Source organism: Pongo abelii, chromosome 20, assembly GCF_028885655.2.
Source record: "Pongo abelii isolate AG06213 chromosome 20, NHGRI_mPonAbe1-v2.0_pri, whole genome shotgun sequence".
Lineage (NCBI taxonomy): Eukaryota > Metazoa > Chordata > Mammalia > Primates > Hominidae > Pongo > Pongo abelii.
In genome coordinates this window covers 43,751,532-43,777,202 of record NC_072005.2, presented here as the reverse complement: position 1 = coordinate 43,777,202, position 25,671 = coordinate 43,751,532, and the positions used below count along the sequence as shown (strand labels likewise).

The 25,671-nt window shown below is 52.7% G+C and overlaps 1 protein-coding gene across 8 annotated transcripts in view; it reads right to left on the bottom strand.

Moving 5' to 3' along the window:
• SIPA1L3 (signal induced proliferation associated 1 like 3) overlaps positions 1 to 25,671 on the bottom strand; it is a 299,853-nt gene that overhangs the window by 30,447 nt on the left and 243,735 nt on the right. For all 8 annotated transcript variants that reach the window (XM_054540313.2, XM_024237020.3, XM_063720074.1 and 5 more), the window contains 3 exons: positions 24,587 to 24,714; positions 15,237 to 15,355; positions 12,712 to 13,139 (listed from right to left, as the gene is read on the bottom strand). In XM_054540313.2, the coding sequence (XP_054396288.2) occupies positions 12,712 to 13,139; positions 15,237 to 15,355; positions 24,587 to 24,714 (675 nt within the window). The remainder of the gene's footprint in view (positions 1 to 12,711; positions 13,140 to 15,236; positions 15,356 to 24,586; positions 24,715 to 25,671) is intronic.

The following is a 25,671-nucleotide window of genomic DNA, read 5'->3' as shown; positions in this document are numbered from 1 at the left end:
CCCCCTTTTTGTGGGGAATGGGGTCTCGCTAAATTGCCTAGGCAGGTCTCGAACTCCTGTGCTTAAGCTATCCTCCTGCCTCTGCCTCTCTGAGAGCTGGGATTACAGGCATGAGTCACCGCACCTGGAAAAATAAACCAGAATTTTTTTTTTTTTTTTTTTTTTTTTTTTGAGATGGAGTCTTGCTCTGTCACCCAGGCTGGAGTGCAGTGGCGCAGTCTCAGCTCACTGCAACCTCCGCTTCTCGGGTTCACGCCATTCTCCTGCCTCAGCCTCCTGAGTAGCTGGGACTACAGGCGCCCACCACCACACCTGGCTAGTTTTTTCTATTTTTAGTAGAGACGGGGTTTCACCATGTTAGCCAGGATGGTCTCGATCTCCTGACCTCATGATCCGCCCGCCTTGGCCTCCCAAAGTGCTGGGATTACAGATGTGAGCCACTGCGCCCGGCCCAGCTAAACTAGAATTTTTAAAAAGTCACTGTATTTCGTGCAAGGTAAGGGTTAAGTGGTATGTTTTTTGTTTGTTTTGTTTTTTTTTTTTGTTATTTGTTTGCTTTTTTGAGACGGAGTTTCACTCTTGTTGCCCAGGCTGGAGTGCAATGGCGTGATCTTGGCTTACTGAAACCTCCGCCTCCCGGGTTCAAGCGATTCTCCTGCCTCAGCCTCCGGAGTAGCTGGGATTACAGGCATGTGCCAACACACCCAGCTAATTTTGTATTTTTAGTAGAGATGGGGTTTCTCCATATTGGTCAGGCTGGTCTTGAACTCCTGACCTCAGGTGATCTGCCTGCCTTGACCTCCCAAAGTGCTGGGATTACAGGTGTGAGAGCCACCATGCCAGGCCTAAGTGGTATGGTTGAAAGAACAAAGAACTGGGTTGGTAAAGGTTTAGAGAAAAATCTCTGGAGGAGTGTACACTAATGGATTCTCTCTGAAAGTAGTAATGATGGGGAATATGTACGGAATAAAAGTCAAATTAAGCTGGGCATGGTGGCATATGCCTGTAGTCCCAGCTACTTGGGACGCTGAGGTGGGAGAATCGCTTGATCCCAGGAGTTTGAGGCTGCAGTGAGGCACGACTGTGCCATTGGATTCCAGCTTGGGTGACAGAGAGTCCCCATCACTCAAAAAAAAAAAAACAAAAAAAACAAAAAAAACCCCCAAACAACCCTAAAAAAAGTCTAATTAAACTATATAAATGGCACAGGGTAAAAAGTAAGTGGCCAGCCAGGTATGGTGGCTCACGCCTGTAATCCCAGTACTTTGGGAGGCTGAGGCGAATGGATCACCCAAGGTCAGGAGTTTGAGACCAGCCTGGCCAACATGGCGAAACCCCATCTGTACTTAAAAAAAAAAAAAAAATTAGCCAAGTGTGACGGTGTGCGCCTGTAATCCCAGCTACTCAGCAGGCTCCCAGGCTCAAGTGATTCTCCTGCCTCAACCTCCTAAGTAGATGGGATTACAGGTACCCACCACCATGCCCGGCTAATTTTTGTATTTTTAGTAGAGACGGGATTTCATCATGTTGGTCAGGCTGGTCTTGAACTTCTGACCTCATGATCTGCCCGCCTCGGCCTCCCAAAGTGCTGGGATTACAGGCATGAGCCACAGCTCCCAGCCTGAACGTTCTTTCTTTCTGGAGTGCCAGTGTGCCCATGCATCCTCCTGAAGCCTCAGTATCAACTTGAACACTGGGGCAGCATGGTGTGGGCTTTGCTGTCCACCTGACCCAGTTCCAATCCTGGCTCCCATCAACACACTGGCCAACTTGGGTGGGGTCTATTCCCCTCAGTGAGCCTCAGTTTCCTCTTCTGAGAAATGAGGCAATGACAGCACCTGCCTCACGAGACCCTACGTGCTAAATGCTCAGCACTGAGTCCTGAGGAGGAACCGGGGAGCTGCAGGTGCCAGGGAGGTGGTGGGTCCCTGGGCTCTGGGCTCAGACAGCACTGGTGGTAGCAGGGGAGGGGCAGGCAACGTGCTCTGTGCTTCCATCCTCACCTTCAACCAGAGAGGCTATGCATTTACCTGCTTGACATCTTAGGGGAGCATTTAACATTTTGTTGGAGTCAAAAGATTTATGCTTCCAAAAAAAGCTGAAAAACCAGAGGCTGAGTAGAGAAATCATACGAGCTGCATAAGTGTGTGCAATGCTTTTGGTCTGTTCAGCCTGGGGACTCTGAAGGGGACCAATGGGTGGTCCTAGGTGGGTGACAGGCTCTCAGGGAGCGAGCTGTGGTCCCTGCCTCCAGGAGGAGCAGTGGCACGGTAGGTGGCAGTGACAGTGCTGACCACTCCGAGCCTGTGGAAGCTGCCTGGCCTTGTTCTAAGCATCTTATAGGCGTCACCTCACTTAGCCGCCATAGCAACCCTGAGACAGGAACTACCACCACTCCCATGTTCCAGGTGGGGGAAACTGAGGCCCAGGGAGATGAAATAACTTGCCCCAAATGATGTAGCTAGTGGGGGATAAGAGCCAGGACACAGACATAGGTAGTCTGGTTTGAGAGACGATATTTTAACCACCATTCTGTACTCCCAGTGACAACAATTGTTAATGATAAATATCAATACATAATACATGAGAATAAAACACAGCAGCAGCTGATACACTTGAGCCCAGCTATGTCTCCAGCCCTGTGATAAGTGCTTTAAACTCATGGTCTCATGGTCTCAGTTCGCTCTCACAACCTTAGATGATGGATCCTTCTTTTTTTTTTTTTTTTTTTTTTTGAGACAGAGTCTAGTTCTGTCACCCAGGCTGGAGTCCAGTGGTGCCATCTCAGCTCACTGCAATCAAGTGATTCTCTCGCCTCAGCCTCTCGAGTATCTGGGACTACTGGCGCCCGCCACCACACCTGGCTAATTTTTGTATTTTTAGTAGAGGCGGGGTTTCATCATGTTGGCCAGGCTGGTCTCAAACTCCTGACCTCAGGTAATCCGCCCACCTTGGCCTCCCGAAGTGCTGGGATGACAGGCGAGCCACTGTGCCTGGCTGACAGATCCTATTATTACCCCCATTTTACAGATGAGGACATTGAGCGTCAGAGCACCTAAGGGGCCTGAGAGATCACACAGTTGGGGTAAGAGGTGGAGCTGTGATGTACACATAGGCAGTCAGAGGAAGAGCCCTGAAGTCACACTGCTCACCCACACACTCTGAGGGCCCCTAGCGGCTTGGCCTTCACTCTGGACTAATCTTGCTTTCTCTCCCTGACATGTGTCGTGGGCTGGAGAACCAATTTGTCCCTGCATGTGGCTGGAACTGTGCTCCAGTGTAGGAGCCGTGAGCAGCCACATTGCCCCTGTGGCCTGCGGGGCAGAAGCAATGGGTCTTCAGGAAGCAGACACAGAGAGGGTCTAGGCAAGAGATTCAACAGAGATACCAATCAAGCCACTGCTCGCTACCTCCACCAACCACTGCCACCTGTATCGTCCGAGCGGCCTCCTCCCGGCTCCCTCTTCCTCCTGTGTCCTTCCTCAGCCTCAGCACACAGCCAGAGAGATCCTGGGAACATGTGAATCAGATCAGGACTCTCTCGGGGTTCCACCTCACTCTGGGTAAGACCCAGAGCCCTCCCCACAGGGCCCCCCATCTGCCCCCCGCTCCTCCACACTCCCTCTCCTTCACTCTGCTCCAGCCATGCAGAAGCTGTTTCTCAAACACATCAGAAATGCTGCTACCTCGGGACCTTTGCACTGCTCCCCACCCCGCAGATCTCTGCCTGGCTCCTGCACTCCCTTGAGTTCCAGGAGACTGCCCGGCTTCCTCTTCCCAAGCTGTGACTCTCCAAGGAGGTCTCTGTCTCGGGTGACCCCAGCCTCCTAACACTCACAGGCAGGGTGGGCCCCGGTGGATCTTCAGGCCCTCAGATTACCTTTCAGGGCTGTGCCCCCAGAAGGGCATCCCAGGGACTCCTGGCACAGCCTGGGGAAGCAAGGCCACGTGCTTCCTGCCTGCCTGGGAACGCCCGGCTGCGTCAGCTCCATGTGGAGCCGAGAGCCTCTGACTGCTCCTAACAGCTCTGACAAATTGCTCTGGAAGCCCAGAAAGCTCTGGAGTGTGCACTGCCTCAGGAGAGGGCGAGGGCCAGGTGGCTGCCCGCCCAGGATCACTCAGCCCACCGCAGTGCCCACGGCAGGCACTGGCGCCTGGCAGCATGCCTGGCAGCTGGGCTCCCATGACGAATGTCTGGAGGGAGCATCTGTGAGGTCATCGATGGGCACAAGCTGCTACAGGCTGCAGCGGCTTCCACGGTGAGGGCTGCAGTCCGGGGAAGGGAGGGTAGGGGGCTCCCCGCTTGGGCGTGTCAGGACCCATCCCTCTCCTGGCAGCCTTTGAATGTTGCCCACCATCCTCCCCCTGCCCAAGATAGTCCGTCCTCTCCAGAGTAGCCCACAGTGATCTTTTCTATTTTTTTATTTTTACATTTTATTATCATTTTTTGAGATAAGGTCTTACTTTGTCACCCAGGCTGAGTGCAGTGATGCGATCTCGGCTCACTGCAGCCTCCACTTCCCGGGGTCAAGCAATCCTCCAACCTCAGCCTCCCAAGTAGCTAGGACAACATGTGTGTGCCACCACACCCAGCTAATTTTTTGTAGACATGGGGTTTTGCCATGTTGCCCAGGCTGGTCTTGAACTCCTGGGCTCAAGTGATCCACCTGCCTTAGCCTCCCAAAGTGCTGGGATTACAGGTGTGAGCCACCATGCCCAGCCCACAGTAATCTTTTTAAAAACATTAAGTCAGATTATGTGCTCAAATGCCTCCCGTGGCTCCCATGTCCCTTGGAACCAAATCCCAGCATCTGACTTTGGTCAATATGCCCGCCAGAACCAGGCTCCTGCCATCTCACTATGCTGACCTCCTGCCACTCTCCCCTTGTCCCACCTGCTTCAGCCCCTCTGGCCACCTGACCATTTCTGGAGCACTGAGAATAAGTTCACCCTCAGGGTCTAGACATCTACTGTTTCCACTGCCTGGATCTCACCCTGGCTTCCTACAATGCATCACCTCCTGAGAAGCCTTCCCAGAGACCTGCTCTGTTTTTGCCTTTCCTCCCCAGCACTTATCACCTCCTGGCACACTCCATGGTGGTTCGGCTGTCTGTCTGTCTTGTCCTGTCTCCAGGAGAATGACAGCTCCATAAGGGAGGGATGCTGCTGCACCGCTGTGTCTGGAACGATACCTGGCACAGAGTGGGGGCTGCAAAGGTCAGTGACTAGAAGAATCAGTCCCTGCTGGCTGCCCCACCCTGCCTCCTCTTCTCACAAGCACCTCAGGTGCTCCCAGGCCATGGCAGCCTCCAGACACGTGGCAGTCACCCTGGACTCTCACATGGCGTGCTGGCTCTGCCCTGGGCCTGCATCTCCCTCCCAGCTTATTTCCTGGCAATGCCACCTGCTGCCACATCCACAGTTGCTCTGTCCTCCAGCTCAGGCCCACGTCCTCCTATGCAGATCCAAGCCTCAGCCCCCTCAGAGACTTTGCCTCCTGTCTCACTGCCAGCACCATATTTTGGAACACAAATCCACCCGCATTACCCTGGCTGCTCTTAAGATGAGATCCAAACTCCATAATGGAGCTGGTAAGGGCCCTGAATGTTCTGGCCACTGCTGACTTCCCCAACCTCCCATTGGCTGCCCTACCTACCTACCTACCTACCTACCTACCTACCTACCTACCTACCTACAGGGCCTTGCTCTGTCACCCAGGATGGAGTGATCGATTGATTCAACAGGGTGACAATCAGTTACCCAGGATGGAGTGCAGTGGTGCAATCACAGCACACTGCCGTCTTGAACTTCCAGGCTCAACTGATCCTCTCACCTCAGCCTCTCGAGTAGGTGGGACTGCAAGAGCCTACTGCCATACCCAGCTAATTAAAAAAAATTTTTGGCCAGGCATGGTGGCTCATGCCTGTAATCCCAGCACTTTGGGAGGCCAAGGTGGACGGGTCACCCGAGGTCAGGAGCCCGAGACCAGCCTGACAATATGGTGAAACCCTGTCTCTACTATATACACAAAAATTAGCCGGGCGTGGTGGCAGATGCCTGTAATCCCAGCTACTCGGGAGGCTGAGGCAGGAGAATCACTTGAACCTGGGAGGCAGAGGTTGCAGTGAGGTGAGACTGTGCCATTGCACTCCAGCCTGGGCAACAAGAGCGAAACTCCATCTCAAAAAAAAAAAAAAAAGTTTGGTAGGAGGATAGAGATGGGTGTACGTTGCCCAGGCTGGTCTCAAACTCCTGGCCTCAAGTGATGCTCCTGCCTTGGCCTCCCAAAGTGCTGGGATTACATGAGCCACTGTGCCCAGCCACAATTTCTATACTTGAGCCAAGGGGCCTGTGTTCAGTGGCCTGACGATACCACCTCCTCCCCACCACAGGGACTTTGCACATGCAGCTCTAATTCACAGACATGCTTTCTCCACGCCTCATCTTTCCCTTCTGTTTTTTTTTTTAATGGTAAATAGTCATATATACATTCATCTGAATGAGAAATTCAACAGACTTAAAAAAAAATGTGTGTATATATACATAGTTGTATATATACATACTGAGGTTCACAACATATATTGAGGCCCAGAATGTGTGTGTGTGTCTATATATATGTTGCATATACACACACAATTTAAAATACAGAGCAAACACCTGTATAACTGCATCCCAGATGAATGTCTCTCCAGCCCCACTGAACCCCCCTCCTCCTTCACCCGCTCCCTCCTCCCAGTCCCCCTCATCCTTGGCAGATGTGACCCTCGTTCAGGAACATTATCCCTGGCCCTAGGCTAGATCAGATACCTCCTCCAGTCCTGCATCCCATCCACCCTCAGACCCCACCCGTCTCTGCAGGCTGTCCCCTGGCACAATTCATTCATGACTTTTGGCATTATTCACCAGCTGTTTCCCATGGACCTCCGTCCATGCCAGGACGGTGGGGATCTGGTCTGCCTGTTCCAGCTCCCTGCAGAGGCCCCGGTGCACAGCAGGCGCTCGCTGTGTGAATAAATACCAAGTTCTATGCCACAGAGTGCTGTGGAGGTAGACACAGGGCAGTCAATGAGTGCTCATGCTGGGCCTTTTCAAAGATGCCTGCCTTCCAGGAGCAGAGGCTGGGGAGCAGGCTGTCACTCCAGCCCAGGGGCACGTTCTGACGACAGCACATGCAGGGGGCTGCTGGGCTGCCCGGTGCACACTGCAGTGTGGCCGCCATGGGAGGCAGAGGCACGTGTGGCCACTTGAACCAACGTCTGGCCCCAAGCAGGTGGCTCTGTGACCATCCAGGGAACTTGTGCCTACTGAAATGGGAAGACTGTGGGAGGCCAATGGAGTGAGGTGGGTGAGATGGACGGTGGGAGTCCGTCTCATTCTCTGTCCGGACTGCTTTTCCCTCCTGACTTCCCTGGCTAGTTCAGACTCTTTCTCCAGGAAAGCCCCTCCCACAACTGGGCTGGCCCCTCTCACAACTGGGTTAGGGGGGCCCCCTTTGGGCTCCCATGTCCCTGTACCCCTCCATCATTGCCCCAACCCCTCTGCCTGGCCCCCCTCCACCCCACCCTGGCCCCTCTACCTATGCCCCCTCATCTTACCCTGACCCCTCTTCCCGGCTCCCTTGTATCCCAGCCCTGACCCCTCAGCCTGGGCCCCCCACCCTCCTGAACCTGACCCTGACCCTGACCTCTCAGCCTGGGCCCCCCACCCTCCTGAACCTGACCCTGACCCTGACCCCTCAGCCTGGGCCTCGACCATCTTGACCTGACCCCTCTGGGCTGTCTCTGTCTGGGAATGCGTCTGTCAGGCAGGACTGGGGCTCCCCCAGTCACCGCTGTGTCCCCAGCACTGCCTGTAACAGGTCTTGGACCAGGGGAGATATTCTGATTTCGTGAATCTGGGGCAAGGCCTCATTTCTGTGTTTTTCAAATACACCCTCATACCCCATGATTCTGACAGGCAGTCTTCAATCAAAGCACTGTTCTAAGGGTACATTCAATCTTCACCACATCCCTATGAGGTAGGTATGTGGTTTATCCCTAGTGTTACAGATGAGGAAACTGAGGCCCAGAGAGGTTCAGTCACTTGCCTGGGGGTACACAGCCAAGAAGTGGCTGAGGGAGGGATTGAATGCAGGTGGGCTGACACTAAAGGCCACACTCTTATCCACATGGATATGTTTTGTTTTGTTTTCTTTTTTTTGAGACTAAGTTTCACTCTGTTGCCAAGGCTGAAGTGCAGTGGCGTGATCTCGGCTCACTGCAACCTCTGCCTCCCAGATTCAAGCGATTCTCCCGCCTCAGCCTCCAGAATAGCTGGGACCACAGGCGTGCACCACCACACCTGGCTAATTTTTGTATTTTCAGTAGAGATGGGGTTTCACCGTGTTGGTCAGGCTGGTCTCGAACTCCTGGCCTCAAATGATCCACCTGCCTTGGCCTCCCAGAGTGCTGGGATCACAGGCGTGAGCCACTGCACCAGGCCTGGATATGTTTTTTTAAATCAACTCATTTTATTTTCTCCTTAACTCGTCCAAGGTGGTATCTGTAAAATCAGGGGGTGAGTTGGAAACTCTTTTTCCTAATACTCATGAAAGCAAGCATATATCCATTTAAAATAAAACATTTTCCTCCCCGCACCACCCAAATCACCTCAAGCACCCCATTTTGGGAAATGCTGTGCCACACTCAAGCCTGGTTGCCTAGGAGAAAACTTCAGGAAGCAGCTTTAAGGAGCAGATAAGAATGATTTGCAATTAGCATCAATTGTCTGTATGCAAATTAAAGCTCCCAACCGCAGGGCCCTCTTCTGCAGCGGGCTCCTCTCCCATTTCATTCCCTTCATTTCTGGGTTCAGCAGATCCTCAGACACAGGGTTCTCATACCCACCCTCCCATCTCAGCCACAGTCTACTCCAGGCCTGGCTGTCTTTAGGTCTCGGATTTCAAATCCTCCCAGTTGTTCGGATTCGCTGGTCCCGTGCCTGGAATGGGGGCTACTGCATTTGAGACCTGAGACCCCTGGTATAGACTCTCCTGGCTTCATGTCCCTCTTCGTGGCACAAGTTTTTCGTTTTTTTTTTTTCACAGTGTTTTATTTTTTATTTTTTTGAGACAGAGTTTCACTCTGTCACCCAGGCTGGAGTGCAATGTATTGTTTTTTTTTGTTTTGCTTTGTTTTTGTTTTTGTTTTTGTTTTTTTAAGATGGAGTCTCATTCTATTCCCCAGGCTGGAGTGCAGTGGCGCAGTCTCAGCTCACTGTACCCTCCACCTCCCAGGTTCAAGGGATTCTCCTGCCTCAGCCTCCCGAGTAGCTGGGATTACAGGTGCCCACCACCACGCCCAGCTAATTTTTGTATTTTTAGTAGAGACTGAGTTTCACCATGTGGGCCAGGCTGGTCTCGAACTCCTGACCTCAGGTGATCCGCCCACCTTGGCCTCCCAAAGTGCTGGGTTTATAGGCGTGAGCCACTGTGCCCGGCCCCGGTGGGCACAGTTATTCATTTGTCTCAGTGATTATCTGATTCTCATCTGCTTCCCTCATTTGACAGTGGGCGGTGGGGAGGCCTGGGGGCCTCATCCAAATGTGCTCCTGATTTCTCTCAGCTCCCAGCACAGTGTCTGGGACTGAGCAAATCCCCAAGAAATACTTATGAATGGAATGAATGAATAAATGAATGAAAGAGCCATTCAAAAGAGTCCATGTGTTCAAAAGATTAAGAGGTACTTGTCACCAGGTGTGGTAGCTCATGGCTATAATCCCAGCATTTTGAGAGGCCGAGGTGGGAGGATCACTTGAGCCCAGGAGTTCGAGACCAGCCTGGACAACATAGTGAGACCCTTTCTCTACTAACAAACTTAAAAAATTAGCTGGGCATGGGGGCACACACCTGTAGTCTCAGCTACTTGGGGGGCTGAAGTGGGAGGAACACTTGAGCTGAGGAGTTCGAGGCTGTAGTGAGCTATGGTCGTACTACTGCACCCCAGCCTGGGCGATAGAGCAGGACTCTGTTTCTAAAAAACAAACAGCCACTTGTCTAGGGAGATGAACTGAGAGATCTAAAACACTCAGACAGTCCCTCTCTCTGTCTGTCTCCTCTTTCCTCCTTTAGCCCTTCTCCTGGCTCTTTGACTCAAGGAGACCCTTGGACCACGGTGTGCCCGGGGAAGTGCTGACACTACAGTCACTCAAACACAGTGGTTTTCAAATATGCCAGAGAACACTGGAAGCCATGAAATCATCTGAGTGGGGATTGATCAGCATTAAACGTTTTTAAATACAGTAGATTGGATCAAAGTGTATCACACACAGGTTAAGAATTATTTTGGAAACCACTGCTTCAAAAAAGAATTATTTTGGAAACCACTTTTTTTTTTTTTTTTTGAGACAGAGTCTCGCTCTGTTGCCAGGCTGGACTGCAGTGGCATGATCTTGACTCACTGCAACCTCTGCCTCCCGGATTCAAGCAATTCTCCTGCCTCAGCCTCCCAAGTAGCTGGAACTACAGGTGCACACCACCACGCCCAGCTAATTTTTGTATTTTTAGCAGAGATGGGGTTTCACCATGTTGGCCAGGATGGTCTCGATCTCTTGACCTTGTGATCCGCCTGCCTTGGCCTCCCAAAGTGCTGGGATTACAGGTGTGAGCCACTGCTCAAAGCCACTTTTTTTTTTTTTAACATAGATATTTCTGTATAGATGGACACAATTCTACTGTGGACTGTGGTCAGAAGTCTGAGTTGGCTGCCTGAGTGTGGGTGTCCTGTGTGGAGAGAGGCTGGGGTTTGAGGACTGGCAAAGGCTTTAGGGCGACACAGGAGAGGAAGATCCCTGCGCCAACCAGGTTCTGAGCGCTGATGGCTATCAGGGACTCAGGCTAGCCCACCCCAAGCATGCTCAGGAAGGGATGTGGGGCTGTGGACTCAGCGGCTGGCACTGGACACTACAGCACAGCAAGCCCTGCTGGGGTCACAGAACCCTAAGGGGGTCCAAGGATGAGGCTGAGCTCTGTGTCTGTAGAATACTTTTCCCATCTCTGTGCCCTTTTCTGGAAGGCGGCTCATCGCCTCCATCCGAACGTCAGTGTGTGTGGTCGGGACTCCAGGATGCTGGCTGGCCAATGCCTGCTTTTCTTTTTTCTTTTTCTCTTCTTTTTTTTTTTTTTTTTGAGACAGAGTCTTGCTCTGTCGCCAGGCTGGGGTGCAGTGGCACAATCTTGGCTCACTGCAACCTCTGCCTCCTGGGTTCAAGCGATTCCCCTGCCTCAGCCTCCCGAGTAGCTAGGACTACAGGCGCCCACCACCATGCCTGGCTAATTTTTTTTGTATTTTAGTAGAGACGGAGTTTCACCATGTTGGCCAGGATAGTCCGGATCTCCTGACCTCATGATCCACCCGCCTTGGCCTCCCAAAGTGCTGGGATTACAGGCATAAGCCACCGTGCCCAGCCAATACCTGCTCTTTCTCTCTTACCCCCGTCTGCCTCTCTACCAGTGGCTCTCAAAGTGTGGTCCTGGGACCAGCAGCATCAGCATCTACTGAGAACTTAATGCATATTCTCAGCCGGGTATAGTGGCTCACACCTGTGATCCCAGCAATTTGGGAGGCTGAGGTGGGAGGATCCCTTTAGGTCAGGAGTTTGAGACCAGCCTGGCCAACATGGTGAAACCCTGTCTCTATTAAAAATACAAAAATTAGTTGGGCATGGTGGTGGGCACCTGTAATCTCAGCTACTCGGGAGGCCGAGGCAGGGGAATCGCTTGAACCTGGGAGGTGGTGGGTGCAGTGAGCCTGAGACCGCACCACTGCACTCCGGCCTGGTGAATAGAACGAAACTGCGTCTAAAAAACAAACAAAAAACACGAATGCATGTTCTCAGGTCTCCCGCTCCGACCTATTGAATCAGAAACTCTGGGTGGGGGCCAGCAGCTGGGCTGAACAAGCCTTCGAGGGCTTCTGTGGGGACCATCGCCCTATACTGTAGAGCCTGGAAGACCAAACTGCAACTTCCCAGACCTCCTTGTAGCTGGGATGGCCCCGTGATGCCTGCTGCTGAAAGGGGTTCTGGGAAAGTGTTTGCTTTCTCCATAGGAAGGGAAAGGTGCTCAGAAGCTGCCAATTTTCCCCTGTTCTCTGTCCCCAACTGCCACTCGCCAGGCACCACAGCTCCATCTCAAGGCCAGTGAGACATGAGCCAGCATGGTAAAGATGCCAAGCAGGGAGACAGAGTGCCAATCCTTGAGGCTCTCCACAAGCCACAGCACTACCTTGGCTCTGCCCTCTCTGGACTTCATGTCAGGGGACTGTTTGTTACACCTCTATTTGTTTAAGCCACAGTGGGTCAGGTTTCCTATTGCCTCCAGCCAAATGCACTCTAACAGATACAGTCTGTGACCCTTTAGAAAGCATAAAAACTTTTGGTCTCAGCAGAGAGCAAAGAAAAAAGAGACAGAGGGTCAGAGAGAACCAGAGACAGATGAAAACAGAGAGACAGAAGGCCAGGGGTTTCCTTCCCTCACCTGGGGTCCCTGAAGGCTGATGGATGGGCAGTAAGGCAGAGGTCCATGAGCCCCCCCAATTCTGTCAGCAAACCAATGACTAGGCGCATTCATCCGTGAGTGTGTTTCTGGGGAGGAGAACCCCACCATCAGGACCGTAGAAGTAGAACTGGTGAAGTGGAAGGTGGTCAGAACCCAGACTAGGTGCAACAGCTTACCTGGGCTGCCTCGGTGGGTCTCGGCTGCCCCCCGCCAGTCCCGTGGGGGTGCTGGAGCCGGAGGAGTACAGCTTCGGTCGGTAGCCCTTGCTTTGGCCAGCAACTGCAGGGGCAGGGGAGACCTCCCGCCTCCTGTCTGTGTGGTGGGACCTCCCAGCGGCCTCGCGACCCCCGCCACAAAGGCCCATACTTCCAGGGGGCTTGTGTGGCTTGGCGGGCCGTGGAGCCTTGGCCAGGGACATGCAGCTAGGGCTGGAGGTGTAGAGGGTGGTGTCGATGCCGCTGTCACTAGAGCCACCCTTGGAGAGGGGGTCTTGCTCTGGCTCCAGGGGGTCCAGGGGGTCGAACCAGCGGTCGTCGCTGTGGCTGCTGGATGCGTTGCTGGAAAGGGTGTTGCTGCTGGAATGACTTGAGTATTGAGGTTCTCCCTGAGAGGCAAGAGAAGCGTGTCATTCCCAGACTCCAGGGCAGGGGTGCATCTTTCCTCACTGGGTCCTCCCTCCGCCTGGGCCTGAACCCTGGGACCAGACACCTTCAAATCCTGGCTTCTCATCTACTGGCTGTATTACCTTGGGCAAGTGATTTACCTTCCCTTAGCCTCAGTTTCCACATCTGTAAAATGGAGGGTGATAGTAAGCCTGCCTCATGGGGCTGTTCAGAGGAACAAATGACATCATGCACAGAACGTGCTTCCCACATCTCAGACTCAGCGAATCTAAGACTGAGCTCGGCAGCATCCTCCCCATCTCAATGACGCTGGCCATGCTTTCAGCTGCCCCTGCCAAGAGCCGTGGACTCACCTTGACCCCGCTTTTGCTCTCACTCACTTCCAGCCCACTAGCAAACCCTGCTGCTCGTGTCCTCAACACAGATCCGGGACCTGTCACTTCCTGCTCCACGGCTCCGCCTGGTCCTGTCCATGCCTGTCCTGTCCTCCCCCCGGGGCCAGTGCAGCAGCCTCCTCCCTAGTCTCTCTGCACCCTCATCCCCCTGTTTATTCCCCACACGCAGCCAGCAGAAGGCTGGGAACACCTGAGTTAGATGATGACCCCCACCTGTGGCTCCATCTTTCTCCAGGCACAAGTGAGAGTTCCTAGCATGGCCCACAGGGCTTTGATGCTTGGGTCCCGGTCTCCAATTTCATCTCCCCTCCTTCCCGATCATGTTGCTATGGCCATGGTGGCCCCCTTGCTACTCTCTGAACATACTGGGCACTCCCCCTCAGGGCCTCTGCGCCTGCTGCTCCCTCTGCCTGCAATGCTCTTCCCTGAGAGATCTTCGTGGGCGCTCCCTTCCTTCACTCAAGGTTTCCGCTCAAACGTCACCCCCTCAAAGGCCCTCTCTGACCACGTCATCCTTGAGCTGCAGTGCTTGTCACTCTCTCCCCTGGACCGTGCTTTTTCTCTCTTTTTTTTTTGAGATGGAGTCTCGCTCTGTCGCTCAGGCTGGAGTGCAGTGGTGCAATCTCAGCTTACTGCAGCCTCTGCCTCCTGCGTTCAAGCGATTCTTGTGCCTCAGCCTCCCAAGGAGCTGGGATTATAGGTGCCTGCCACCACGCCCGGCTAATTTTTGTATTTTTAGTAGAGACGGGGTTTTACCAGGTTGCCCAGGCTGGTCTCGAACTCCTGACTGCAGGTGAGCCATCCGCCTTGGCCTCCTAAAGCACTGGGATTATAGGCGTGAGCCACTGTGCCCAGCCTGCGCTTTTTCTTATACAACAGATCTGTTTATCTGCTTACTGCTTGCTGCCCCCAGTGGGAAGTCAGCTTCCTGAGGACAGGGCTGGTCTGTCCTCTTCATCATCATGGTCCCAATGCCTGGAGTGTTGTAAGCACTTGTCAAACACCCACTGAATGAATGGATACAAAGAGATTGCCAAGAGCCCCTGCAAACCATCTCCTCCTCCTGGACACACAGGACTACATTTCCCAGCCTTCCTGGGACACGCGAGACTACATTTCCCAGCCTCCCTTGCAGTTAGGTGTGGCCACATGATGGAATGGAAGTGATTCATGCCATTTCCAGGCCTGGGCTAAAAAACACCTCCCATGTGATCTTTTCTCCCACTCACCTCCACTGCTAGAAAGATGCAGGGACCCAGCAGAGGGCTTGGAACCTCTGAGGGACAGCAGAGCCACAAGAGGGAGGGAGCCTGGGCTCTGAATCACCATGTGAATGGTGGGCAGATGCTCACTGAATACCTGCACTGCGCTGTTACAGGAGAGGGAAATCCACTTCCACTGTATGAAGTCACTGAGATTCGGGGCTCAGCTGATTTACCATGACTGATGGAACAATGACAAAACTGCAGCTTGAGGAGGTAAAGGGATTTGCCCAAGATGACCTGGCTGATGAGGGCTGGAGCCAGAATGTGAACCTGGTTGGTTCCAACTCAGACCAAGTATTCAACCCCTCTGCTGAGTGGAAGGTGGCAGAGGTGGAGGATGTGCTCAAGTATGAAGCTCAGAGGCCACACCCAGGCAGGCCTGGCTCCCCCGGTGGGGCAGGGTGGGGCCCAGACTCACTTTGGAATGCCTGTTGGGGGAATCTTTGCCTGCTGCATCCTGCCTGGACGGGTGCTTGTTCCCGCTGCTTCCAGCTATGGCTGAGAGCCTGGTCTGGGCGGGCACATGCCACAAAGGCTCTGTAGGAAAACAGGAGACACGCCAGTGGTTAGGAGTGACTCAGGCCAGGGCCTGAAGAATCTGGCCCCTCTTCCAGCCTGTCTGCTCACCCACAGCATGACCCCATCAATTTACACCTTGGAGTGCAACACTTAGTAACACAGAATACATCTCAGCACATACTATGTGCCAGACACTGTTCTGAGAGCCTCACTGAAGCCGTGCAATATCCCATTTCCCTCTCTCCCTGTCACCCAGGCTAAAGTGCAATGGAATGATCATAGCTCACTGTAACCTTGAACTCCTGGGTTGAAGCCATCCTCCTGCCTCAGCCTCCCAAGTAGCTAGGACTACAGGTGTGCATCACCATGCTTGGCTAATTTTTTTTTTTTTTTTTTGAGGTCTTGCTACGGCATCCAGGGTGGTGTTGAACTCCTGGCCTCAAGTGATCCTCCTGCCTCAGCCTCCCAAAGTGCTGGGATGATAGGTGTGAGCCACCATGCCTAGCCTCCTTTACCCATTTATCTATGAGCTTGACTGTCTTTTTTGAGATGGGGTCTCGCTCTGTCGCTCAGGCTGGAGTGCAGTGGTGTGATCTCAGCTCACTGCAACCTCCACCGCCCAGGGTTCAAGTGATTCTCCTCTCAGCCTCCTAAGCAGCTGGGATTACAGGTGTGGCACCACCACGCCCAGCTAATTGTTTTGTACTTTTAGTAGAGACGGGGTTTCACCATATTGGCCAAGCTGGTCTCGAATTCCTGACTTTGTGATCCACCTGCCTCAGCCTCCCAAAGTGCTGGGATTACAGGTGTGAGCTACCGCACCCAGCCCAGACTGACTATCTTTTATCTTATTGGTTAGTAGAGTTCTTTACATATGCAAGGTAGCAATCCTTTGTTGGTTATGTGTACATAGATTTTTTTTTTTTTTTTTTGAGACGGAGTCTTTCTCTGTCACCCAGGCTAGAGTGCAGTGGTGTGATCTTGGCTCACTGCAACCTCTGCCTCCCAGGTCAAGTGATTCTCCTGCCTCAGCCTCCTGAGTAGCTGGGATTACAGGCACTGGCTACCAAGCCTGGCTGATTTTTGTATTTTTAGTAGAGACGTGGTTTCACCATCTTGGCCAGGCTGGTCTGGAACTCCTGACCTCGTGATCCACCCATCTCAGCCTCCCAAAGTGCTGGGATTACAGATGTGAGCCACCGTGCCCGGCCCATAACTTTTTTAAAAAACAAAAATGGAATCATAATAAACACTGTCCTACAACTTAATTTTTCACTTTGTAATATGTCTATACTTGCTTTTCTCTTTATATCTTCACGATAGGTCTTCACATAATTGAATGTGATGTTACCCTAATAGTATTGCACTACATGAATGTACATCAATGACCTGCCAGTTTCCTACTGATGGATATTTAGGTTATCTTGAACAGTCTTGCAATGGCCTTCCCTCTACATGCAACTTTGAGCAAGCATGGGATTGTGTGTGGGACACAGAGTTCTACTGGTAGAATTGCTGGTCCAAAGGTGAAGCGGGTTTAAGAGTAGCAGCTGCTGTGGATGTCAGGCCTGGCACGGTGGCTCACACCTGTAACCCCAGCACTTTGGGAGGCCAAGGTGGGCAGAGCACGAGGTCAAGAGTTTGAGACCATCCTGTCCAACATGGTGAAACCCCGTCTCTACTAAAAAAAAATACAAAAAATAGCTGGGTGTGGTGGTGCATGCCTGTAGTCCCAGCTACTTGGGAGGCTGAGGCAGAAGAATTGCTTGGACCTGGGAGGAGGAGGCTGCAGTGAGCCAAGATCGCACCCCTGCACTCCAGCCTGGTGACTGAGCAAGACTCCGTCTCAAAAAAAAAAAAAAAGTAGCAGCTGCTGTGGATGTCAACTGGTTTAACCTCTCCAGCCTAGTCAGTATGCCTGAACCAAGTATCTTGCTGACCTTAAAAAAAAAATTGGCCAGGTGTGGTGGCTCATGCCTGTAATCCCAGCACTTTGGGAGGCCAAGGTGGGGGGATCATTTGAGGTCAGGAGTTCAGGACCAGCCTGACCAACATGGTGAAACCCTGTCTCTCCTAAAAATACAAAAAAATTAGCTGGGTGGGATGGCACATGCCTGTAGTCCCAGCTACTCAGGAGGCTGAGGTAGGAGAATTGCTTGAACCTGGGAGGTGGAGGCTGCAGTGAGCCGAGATCGCGCCATTACACTCCAGCCTGGGCAACAGAGCAATACTCCGTCTCAATAAATAAATAAATAAATAAATAAAAATTGACCAACCCCAGTGGAGGGCATTTAGATATTATCTATGGAAATTACAAATGCACTAACTGAGCTGAACGCCGGTGGTTTAACCCCAAAGCTGACTTTTGATCACTATGGTATTCAAGATCATTAACATAATGATAATTCCCATTAAGTGTGTGTTCTGTGTCAGGCGCTATGGTAAGCACTCTGCATACATTACCCTGCTGCGTCCTCCCAGTACCACTGTGAAGTGGGTATCAGGAACATCTCCGACAGATGTGGAACAAGACTCAGAGAGGTTAAGCAGCTTTTCTAAGGTCGCACAGTGGGAAAGGGCCAGGCAGGACGTGGGGCTCAGGTCGGCCTGGTTTAGCGCCTGTGCTGTCAAGCCCTGCCTCCTCCCTCGGCTTCAACAACGGCAATGCTGGCAGTGGTGGAGAGCGAGTGCCCGATAGGCAGGAGGTCTTGTTCTCCTAATGATGGGCCGTGGTCTTGGCCGGCATTATCTCACTGGACCCCCCACAAACTTCCCTGGAAGGAGAGACACCTAGGATGTCCACTACAGGAGTGGGACCTGAGGCTGAGGGGGAGGAGGTCCCTGCTGAGGCCACATACCAAACATACGCCCGACTCAGAACTGCCCACCAGGCCTGTGGGACCCCGAGCTCGCAATCACACTGCCACCTCCGGTGCAAGCCCAGGGTACTCTCGGGCCCATGTTCCTGCTGGGGAAGGTGGCCTGGGTGACCGGGCAGGGCACTCAGGGCCACCGCAGAGAATGGCCTGGCTGGATGTGGTCTAGTCTCAGTTGAGGGTGTCACTGCCGGTGTGGCTTTCAGTGGGGAACCACGGATGCGAGAAAGTGGGGAGGCTGGCCTCTTTGTCCACCTGCTTTGCCTCCATTGATGGTTTTCCTCTTTGGGGCATCTTTATAGGCCCAGAAGGTGCTGGCTCCCTGGGAGGCGGGTAGTCACGCTGGGAGACCACATTTCTACAGAGCGAAGCCCATGGCAGTCACATCCAGCCTCAAAAACCACAGACAATGGACATCTCCAGCGCTCTGCCTCTGGGCTCACCTCTGCCCCTGACTTGACACTCGAACTCGGCTGCCCTGCAGCACCTCCACTTGGGTATCTATCAGGCACCTCTCATCGAACATGGCCAAGGCCAAGCCAAGGGCTGTACCTTCCCCCAAACCTGCATCTCCCACAGTTTTCCTGCACAGTTCATGGCTTCTCCTTTCAGCTGCTGTGGCCAAAACCCCAGTGGCATCCTTGACTTCTCTCATGCCCACAACTAGGCATCACCAGGAAATTTGGTGAACGCTGCCTTTAAAATACTATATCCAGAATCGTGCATCTCCGCCTACCTCTGTCCCCACCTGGTCCTGCTCCCACCCCACCTGACAGTAATCTGTAGCCAGGGGCTCCTGGGAACACCCGAGTCAGATCCCGCCCCTCCTCTATGCAGAAGACTGAGACCTGCGGCTCCTGTCCCACTCTCAGTACAGGACAACCGCCTCCCCGTGGCCCATGAGGCTCCACATACTCTGCCCGTCCCCTCCTTGATCTCAGTTCTCACCACATGGGCCTCGTCGCCACCACCTCAGGGTCTCCAACTAGCTGTTCACTTTCCCTGGAATGTTCTCATCCCCACTGACTTCTTTGCATTATTCCAACCTCACCTGAAATGTGATTTGCTCAGAGATGCCCCCCAAACCCTGTAAATCCTTTCTGCAGACTGTGACAGTTTCTACTTTTTTTTTTTTTTGAGATAGAGACTGCTCTGTTGCCCAGGCTGGAGTGCAGTGGCACAATCTCGGCTCACTGCAACTTCCGCCTCCCGGGTTCAAGTGATTCTCCTGCCTCAGCCTCCAGAGCAGCTGGGATTACAGGCGCCCACCACTATGCCTGGCTAATTTTTAGTAGAGATGGGGTTTCACCATGTTGGCCAGGCTGCTCTCGAACTCCTGACCTCAAGTGATCCTCCTGCCTCGGCCTCCCAAAGTGCTGGGATTACAGACGTGAGCCACCGTGCCCGGCCTAGTTTCCACTTTATACTCGGCATTACTGTTAATGTTTTATCATCATCGTGTCCCTGTTATTGTCCAATTCTCCCACCAGACTTTCAGCTCCAATAAGGCAGAAAACATGCCTGCCGGGCTCACCCGGTATCCCTGGCGCCCAGCCTGGTGGCATTATCAGTTGAAGGCATGCACAGGTGAAAGGGCAGCTTCCTCCCCATCCTGGCTGCCCCTGCATTCTCCTGCCCCGGCTCTGCCGTCGGCAGGCCCTGATCCTGTCCCCTAGTTCTCTGGATCAGCCCTCAGTGACCTGCTGGCCTTCCTACCCCAAACTTGACGTGCTGGGCAGGGGACAGCGTGAGAGATGTGCTAAAACCCTGGGCCAGGCACAGTCTCCAGGCAGCCGGTGACCGTGGAGGAACCCTCCCAACCTGGGTGCTCTGAGGCCTGGGAGATGCTCACACTCTGTGGGTGAGGGGTTATGGGTGGAGCTTATGGAGGGGTTCTGGGACCCAACAGGGCTCCGTTCATATCCTGATTACGCTGCTCACCAGCAGTGACCTGGGACAAGTGACAACCTTTCTGTGCCTTATCGTCCTCCTCTCTAACCGGGGGCAGTCGCAGTGCCCACCCTGTTGTGTTCCTGAGACGACTAAACACGAAGGCATGTGCAGCATGCACACTGGACAATCCACAAAACTGTGCGGCTGTTATTAGGATGGCTCGCTCCATCGGGGCTGGGCAAACCCCCACATCTGCTGCGAAGCCTGATCCTTGCCATCTTTAGTGAACCACCTTTTTTAAATTGTTTTATTTTATTGAGACAGGTGTTGCTCTGTCGCCCAGGCTGGAGTGTAGTGGATCATGGCTTGCTGCAGCTTCAAACTCTGGGGCTCAAGCCATCCTTCCACCTCAGCCTCTTGAGCAGCTGGGACCATAGGTGCGCACTGCCACACCTAGCTATTTTTTAAAATTTTTTGTAGAGGCAGAGTCCCACTAGGTTGCCCAGGCTGGTTTCGAACTCCTAGCCTCAAGTAATCCTCCCACCTCAGCCTCCCATAGTGCTAGAATTATAGGTGTGAGCCACTGTCCCTGGCCTTTTTTCTGGGTCTTGAATACATTCTAGACCTCACGATGATTTTTTTTATTTTTTAGACGGAGTCCCACTCTGTCTCCGAGGCAGGAGTGCAATGTGTGATCTCAGCTCACTGCAACCTCTGTCTCCTGGGTTCAAGCGATTCTCCTGCCTTAGCCTCCTGAGTAGCTGGGATTACAGGTGCATGCCACCACACCCAGCTAATTTTTGTATTTTTGGTAGAGATGGGGTTTCATCATGTTGGTCAGGCTGGTCTTGAGCTCCTGACCTCAAGTGATCCACCCGCCTCGGCCTCCCAAAGTGCTGGGATGACAGGCGTGAGCCACCGCGCCCAGCCTCATGATGATTTCTAAACACAGATTCCCCTGATCCGTGTGGGCGTGTGTGTGTGGCGGTGGCAATTTTAGGAGTCAACTATAACAAGGTCCCAAGGAAGTGAGAGGGGAGCCAAGCTCCAGGCAACAGAAGAGGGAAGGGAAGGGCAATGGTGAGTTTCTTATTTGGGGCCCATGGTGTATGCAGGAAACATTTCCTCCCCATTTTGTACTTTGGTGTGTAATGAAATAGCCAAGCAACACTTTTCTCTTTTTCTGAACTTGGTGAGGAAAAAGGAAAAAAGGGATCCAAATCTATCTGTCTTGGAGCAAAGATGACAGAATTGCAGGCAGTGACATGATCAAATGTGCTGAGGACAGGAGCAAACCATGCACGCCCTGGAGGCAGCAAAGAGGCTGAGGCCCCAGCAGTGTGACCTGCTTCCCTGAAGCCCAACCAATGTCTCTGGTTTTTGTTTTTTTTGAGACAGAGTTTCTCTCTCGTTACCCAGGCTGGAGTGGAATGGCGTGATCTCAGCTCACTGCAACCTCTGCCTCCTGCGTTCAAGCGATTCTCCTGCCTCAGCCTCCCGAGTAGCTGGGTTTACAGGCATGCACCATCATGCCTGGCTACTTTTTGTATTTTTAGTAGAGACGGGGTTTCGCCAAGTTGGCCAGGCTGGTCTCGAACTCCTGACCTCAGGAGATCGGCCCGCCTCGGCCTCCCAAAATGCTGGGACTATATAGTATGACACTGTCTCTGGTTTAAGAGAACCAAGGGCTGAGATACTGAGGAATTCTCCAGGCCATGCATCTTGGGGCATGCAGCCTCTTCCGTACCCCACAGCACCTGGGGGAGCTGGTGTGCTGATGGGGTCAGCTCTCCCACCTGCCTGGAAATTCTCAGACACTCCCTAAGAGGACATCTCCACCCCTCCCACTCTGACATCACTGCTTTCTAACATTGCTCATTTGTTTGCTTCCTTCTGAATCCATCTCGCCCATTCATCTGCTGGTTCTCAGACTTCAAAGGGGCTACAAGTTTGTTCTATGGAATTATGTTTAAAATATTCATCTGAGTAGTTCGCAACATGATTAATAGTGGGAAGACACATTGAGAAGATCCTCAAATCTTAGCAGTCTTCAGAAAAATGCAAATTACAAACACAATGTCAGCAGGGTGCGGTGGCTCGCGCCTGTAATCCCAGCACTTTGGGAGGCCGAGGTAGGAGGATCACCTGAGCCCAGGAGTTCGAGACCAGCCTGGGCAACATGGCAAGACCTTGTCTCTATAAAAAATGTTTTTAAATAATAATAAATAAAATAAAACCACAATGTGGTAGCACCACCTGCCCACCGGGATGAATGAAACACAGAGGCTGGTGAGGGCATGCAGCGACTAGAACTCTCACATGTTGCTGGACAGAGTATAAGATGCTTTGTCATTTTGGGAAACAGTTTGGCACCTTCTTATAAAGTTAAACATACTGGCCCTGTGTGGTGGCTCACACCTGTAACCTCAGCACTTTGGGAGGCCGAGGTGGGTGGATCACTTGAGGTCAGGAGTTCAAGACCAGCCTGCGCAACATGTTGAAACCCTGTCTCTATTAAAAATACAAAATTAGCCAGGAGTGGTGGCACATGCCTGTGGTCCCAGGTACTTGGGAGGCTGAGGCAGGAGAATCGCTTGAGCCTGGGAGGCGGAGGTTGCAGTGAGCTGAGATTACACCACTGCACTCCAGCTTGGGCAACAGAGTAAGACTCTGTCTCAAAAAAACAAAAAAATGAATAATAAAATAAAATAGCTGGGCGCAGTGGCTCACGCCTGTAATCCCAGCACTTTGGGAGGCTGAGGCGGGTGGATCACGAGGTCAGGAGTTCGAGACGAGCCTGGCCAAGATGGCGAAACCCCGTCTCTACTAAAAATACAAAAATTAGCCGAGTGTGGTGGTGCACATCTATAGTCCCAGCTACTTGGGAGGCTGAGGCAGGAGAATCGTTTGAACCCAGGAGGCGGAGGTTGCGGTGAGCCGAGATCGTGCCACTGCACTCCAGCCTGGGTGACAAGAGCGAAACTCCGTCTAAAAAATAAAATAAAATAAAATAAAATAACATAAAGTTAAACATATGACCTAGAAATTTCACTCCTAGGTGTATACCCTACAGAAATGTGAGCATATGTTCATCAAAAGACAGGCACAAGAATGTTCCTAGCAACACTGCTCTAGGCAGCCCAACTGCAAACAACCCAAATGTCTATCAACACCAAGATGTGGCAATAAATTGTGGCTTATTCAGACAACGGGGGATACCACTCAGATACTGCGATACCATGTACATTCACTGGCTGGCTGTCACAAATGTAACACTGAGTGACAGAAATCAGACACACATACACAAAATAGACACAGTGTGATTCTGTATTCTATGAAATTCAAAACCAGGCAAAGCTCAGGCTGTGAGAAGTAGGACAGGGTTCCTTTGGGCGTACTAACTGGGAGGGGAATGGGGGTTTGGAGAGAATAGCCACGTTCTGTTTCCTGCCTGGGTGTGTCTACTCTGCGACAGGTTATCAGGCTGTGTCCTCATCATGTAGGCTCTTTTCTTTTTTTTGAGACAGAGTCTTGCTCTGTCACTCAGGCTGGAGTAGAGTGACTCGATCTTGGCTCACTGCAACCTCTGCCTCCCAGGTTCAAGCAATTCTCCTGCCTCAGCCTCCTGAGTAGCTGGGATTACAGGCATGTACCACCACGCCTGGCTAATTTTTGTATTTTTAGTAGAGACAGGGTTTCCCCATGTTGGCCAGGCTGGTCTCAAACTCCTGACCTCAAATTATTATCCACCTGCCTTGGCCTGGCCTCTTTTTTTTTTGAGACAGAGTCTTGCTCTGTCACCCAGGCTGGAGTGCAGTGGCATGATTTCAGCTCACTGCAACCTCCGCCTCCCGGGTTCAAGCGATTCTCCTGCCTCAGCCTCCCAAGTAGCTGGGATTACAGGTGCATGCCACCATGCCTGGCTAATTTTTGTATTTTTAGTAGAGATGGGGTTTCATCATGTTGGCCAGGCTGGTCTCGAACTCCTGACCTCAGGTAATCCTCCCACCTCGGCCTCTCAAAGTGCTGGGATTATAGGTGTGAGCCACTGCGCCCGGCCATGTGGGCTCTTAACACGTGCTGTATGTCCATAAAAGTTGAAGACAACACAGGAGGGTTTACGTAATGAAAAGCCACAGGACGCAGCCAGTCCTGCTCCTGAGAGCACAATGCTTAATCTTTTTCAGCTACCTTCCCTGGTGGCTCCCAGCTCCGTGTCACACAGCTGCACGCCAGCTCCGGCCTTATCAGCGGGAGCAGATGCCACCTGCCGATGCCCTGTCTGGATGGATAAGGATCTCACTCGCTGGTTCTGCTGCTCTCCTGGGTGCCCTCTCTAGTCTTACACGTGGCGCTTACAGCTTTCTTTTGTGTTTTATCCATCACTCACAGGAGGGGGAGTGTTGCCTGTCAAGCTCTAAGTAAGAGGTCCTGTAGAGTGAGGCAGGCGGGTGGGCGCCACAGCTGGTGGGGGCCCTACCTGGCTTCTGGCGTTCCATGGTGCTCTCCTGGCTGGTCAGGCCGCCGGAAGAGGAGTCGCCGCTGGACGTCCCATCGTGGCTGAAGTGGGGATCAAGAGATAGCAGGGGGTGTGGGGCAGCCGTGTACCTGCAGGGGACGAGAACAGACATGCCCAGGGTGAAAGACCGGCCTGTGTCGAAAACCACCTGAGCCTGAGCCTGAGCCTTGCTCGCCAGTGGGTTTTAGACACACAGGAGGCTCCGCTGTGGATGAGAGAGAGAAAGCGGTTAGGAAGGCTGGATGAGTAAGCCTGGAAACGTGCTATTAGCTGCGGGTCCGGGATGAGAGTCTCGCCTGGGAAGCCTGCCAGGGAGCTGGTGGCGGCGGGGCAAGGCGGGTTCCTAAGGGAAGGAGGGGGCAGAGGCCGCTTGGGCCGACAGCCCTACCCCTGCGCTCCTCTTAGGGGTCCTGTTTTCTGGCTGTGACATGGGGTGAATGTCCCCAGCAGCTACTGCCCCAGGCCTCTCTCGGGCTGCCTTGCTCTGATGGAGACAGCAGGTTGGGAAGCATTCATGGGTGCAGCAGGCCCTGAGTTGGGCAATTGGGGCTTCAAACCTCACCATGGCCTCTTGCCTAGACAGATGCAGCCACTTCCTAGCCCACAGCCTCAGTTTCCTTAGCTGTCAAGAGGCGATAACAGTAGGTCCTTCTTCTCAGGACTGAAGGATGCCCCGTCATGCCCAGTGTTTAGGCAGGGGCTGACTCCTGACACATGGTGACTTGGGACACCTGGCTGATGGGCTAGAACTCTGTGTGTTCTACCATGCCCAGCTCATGAGGTAACATTTTCTACCTCATACAGTTGGGGAGTGGATGGAATAAAGTTATCCCCTAGACAGAGGTCCTCCTGGAGGCCAGCTTTGCACACCCACAGGCAAGGCTAGGATTTAAGGGAGGTGGTGGTAGAAGGCTCTCACTGTGCCCTCCTGTCCAGTGGCATTCTCTATTTTTTTTTTCTTTTTTTTTGAGATGGGGTCTTGCTGTGTCAACCAGGCTGGAGTGCAGTGGGGCACAATCTCAGCTCACTGCAAACCTCGCCTCCCG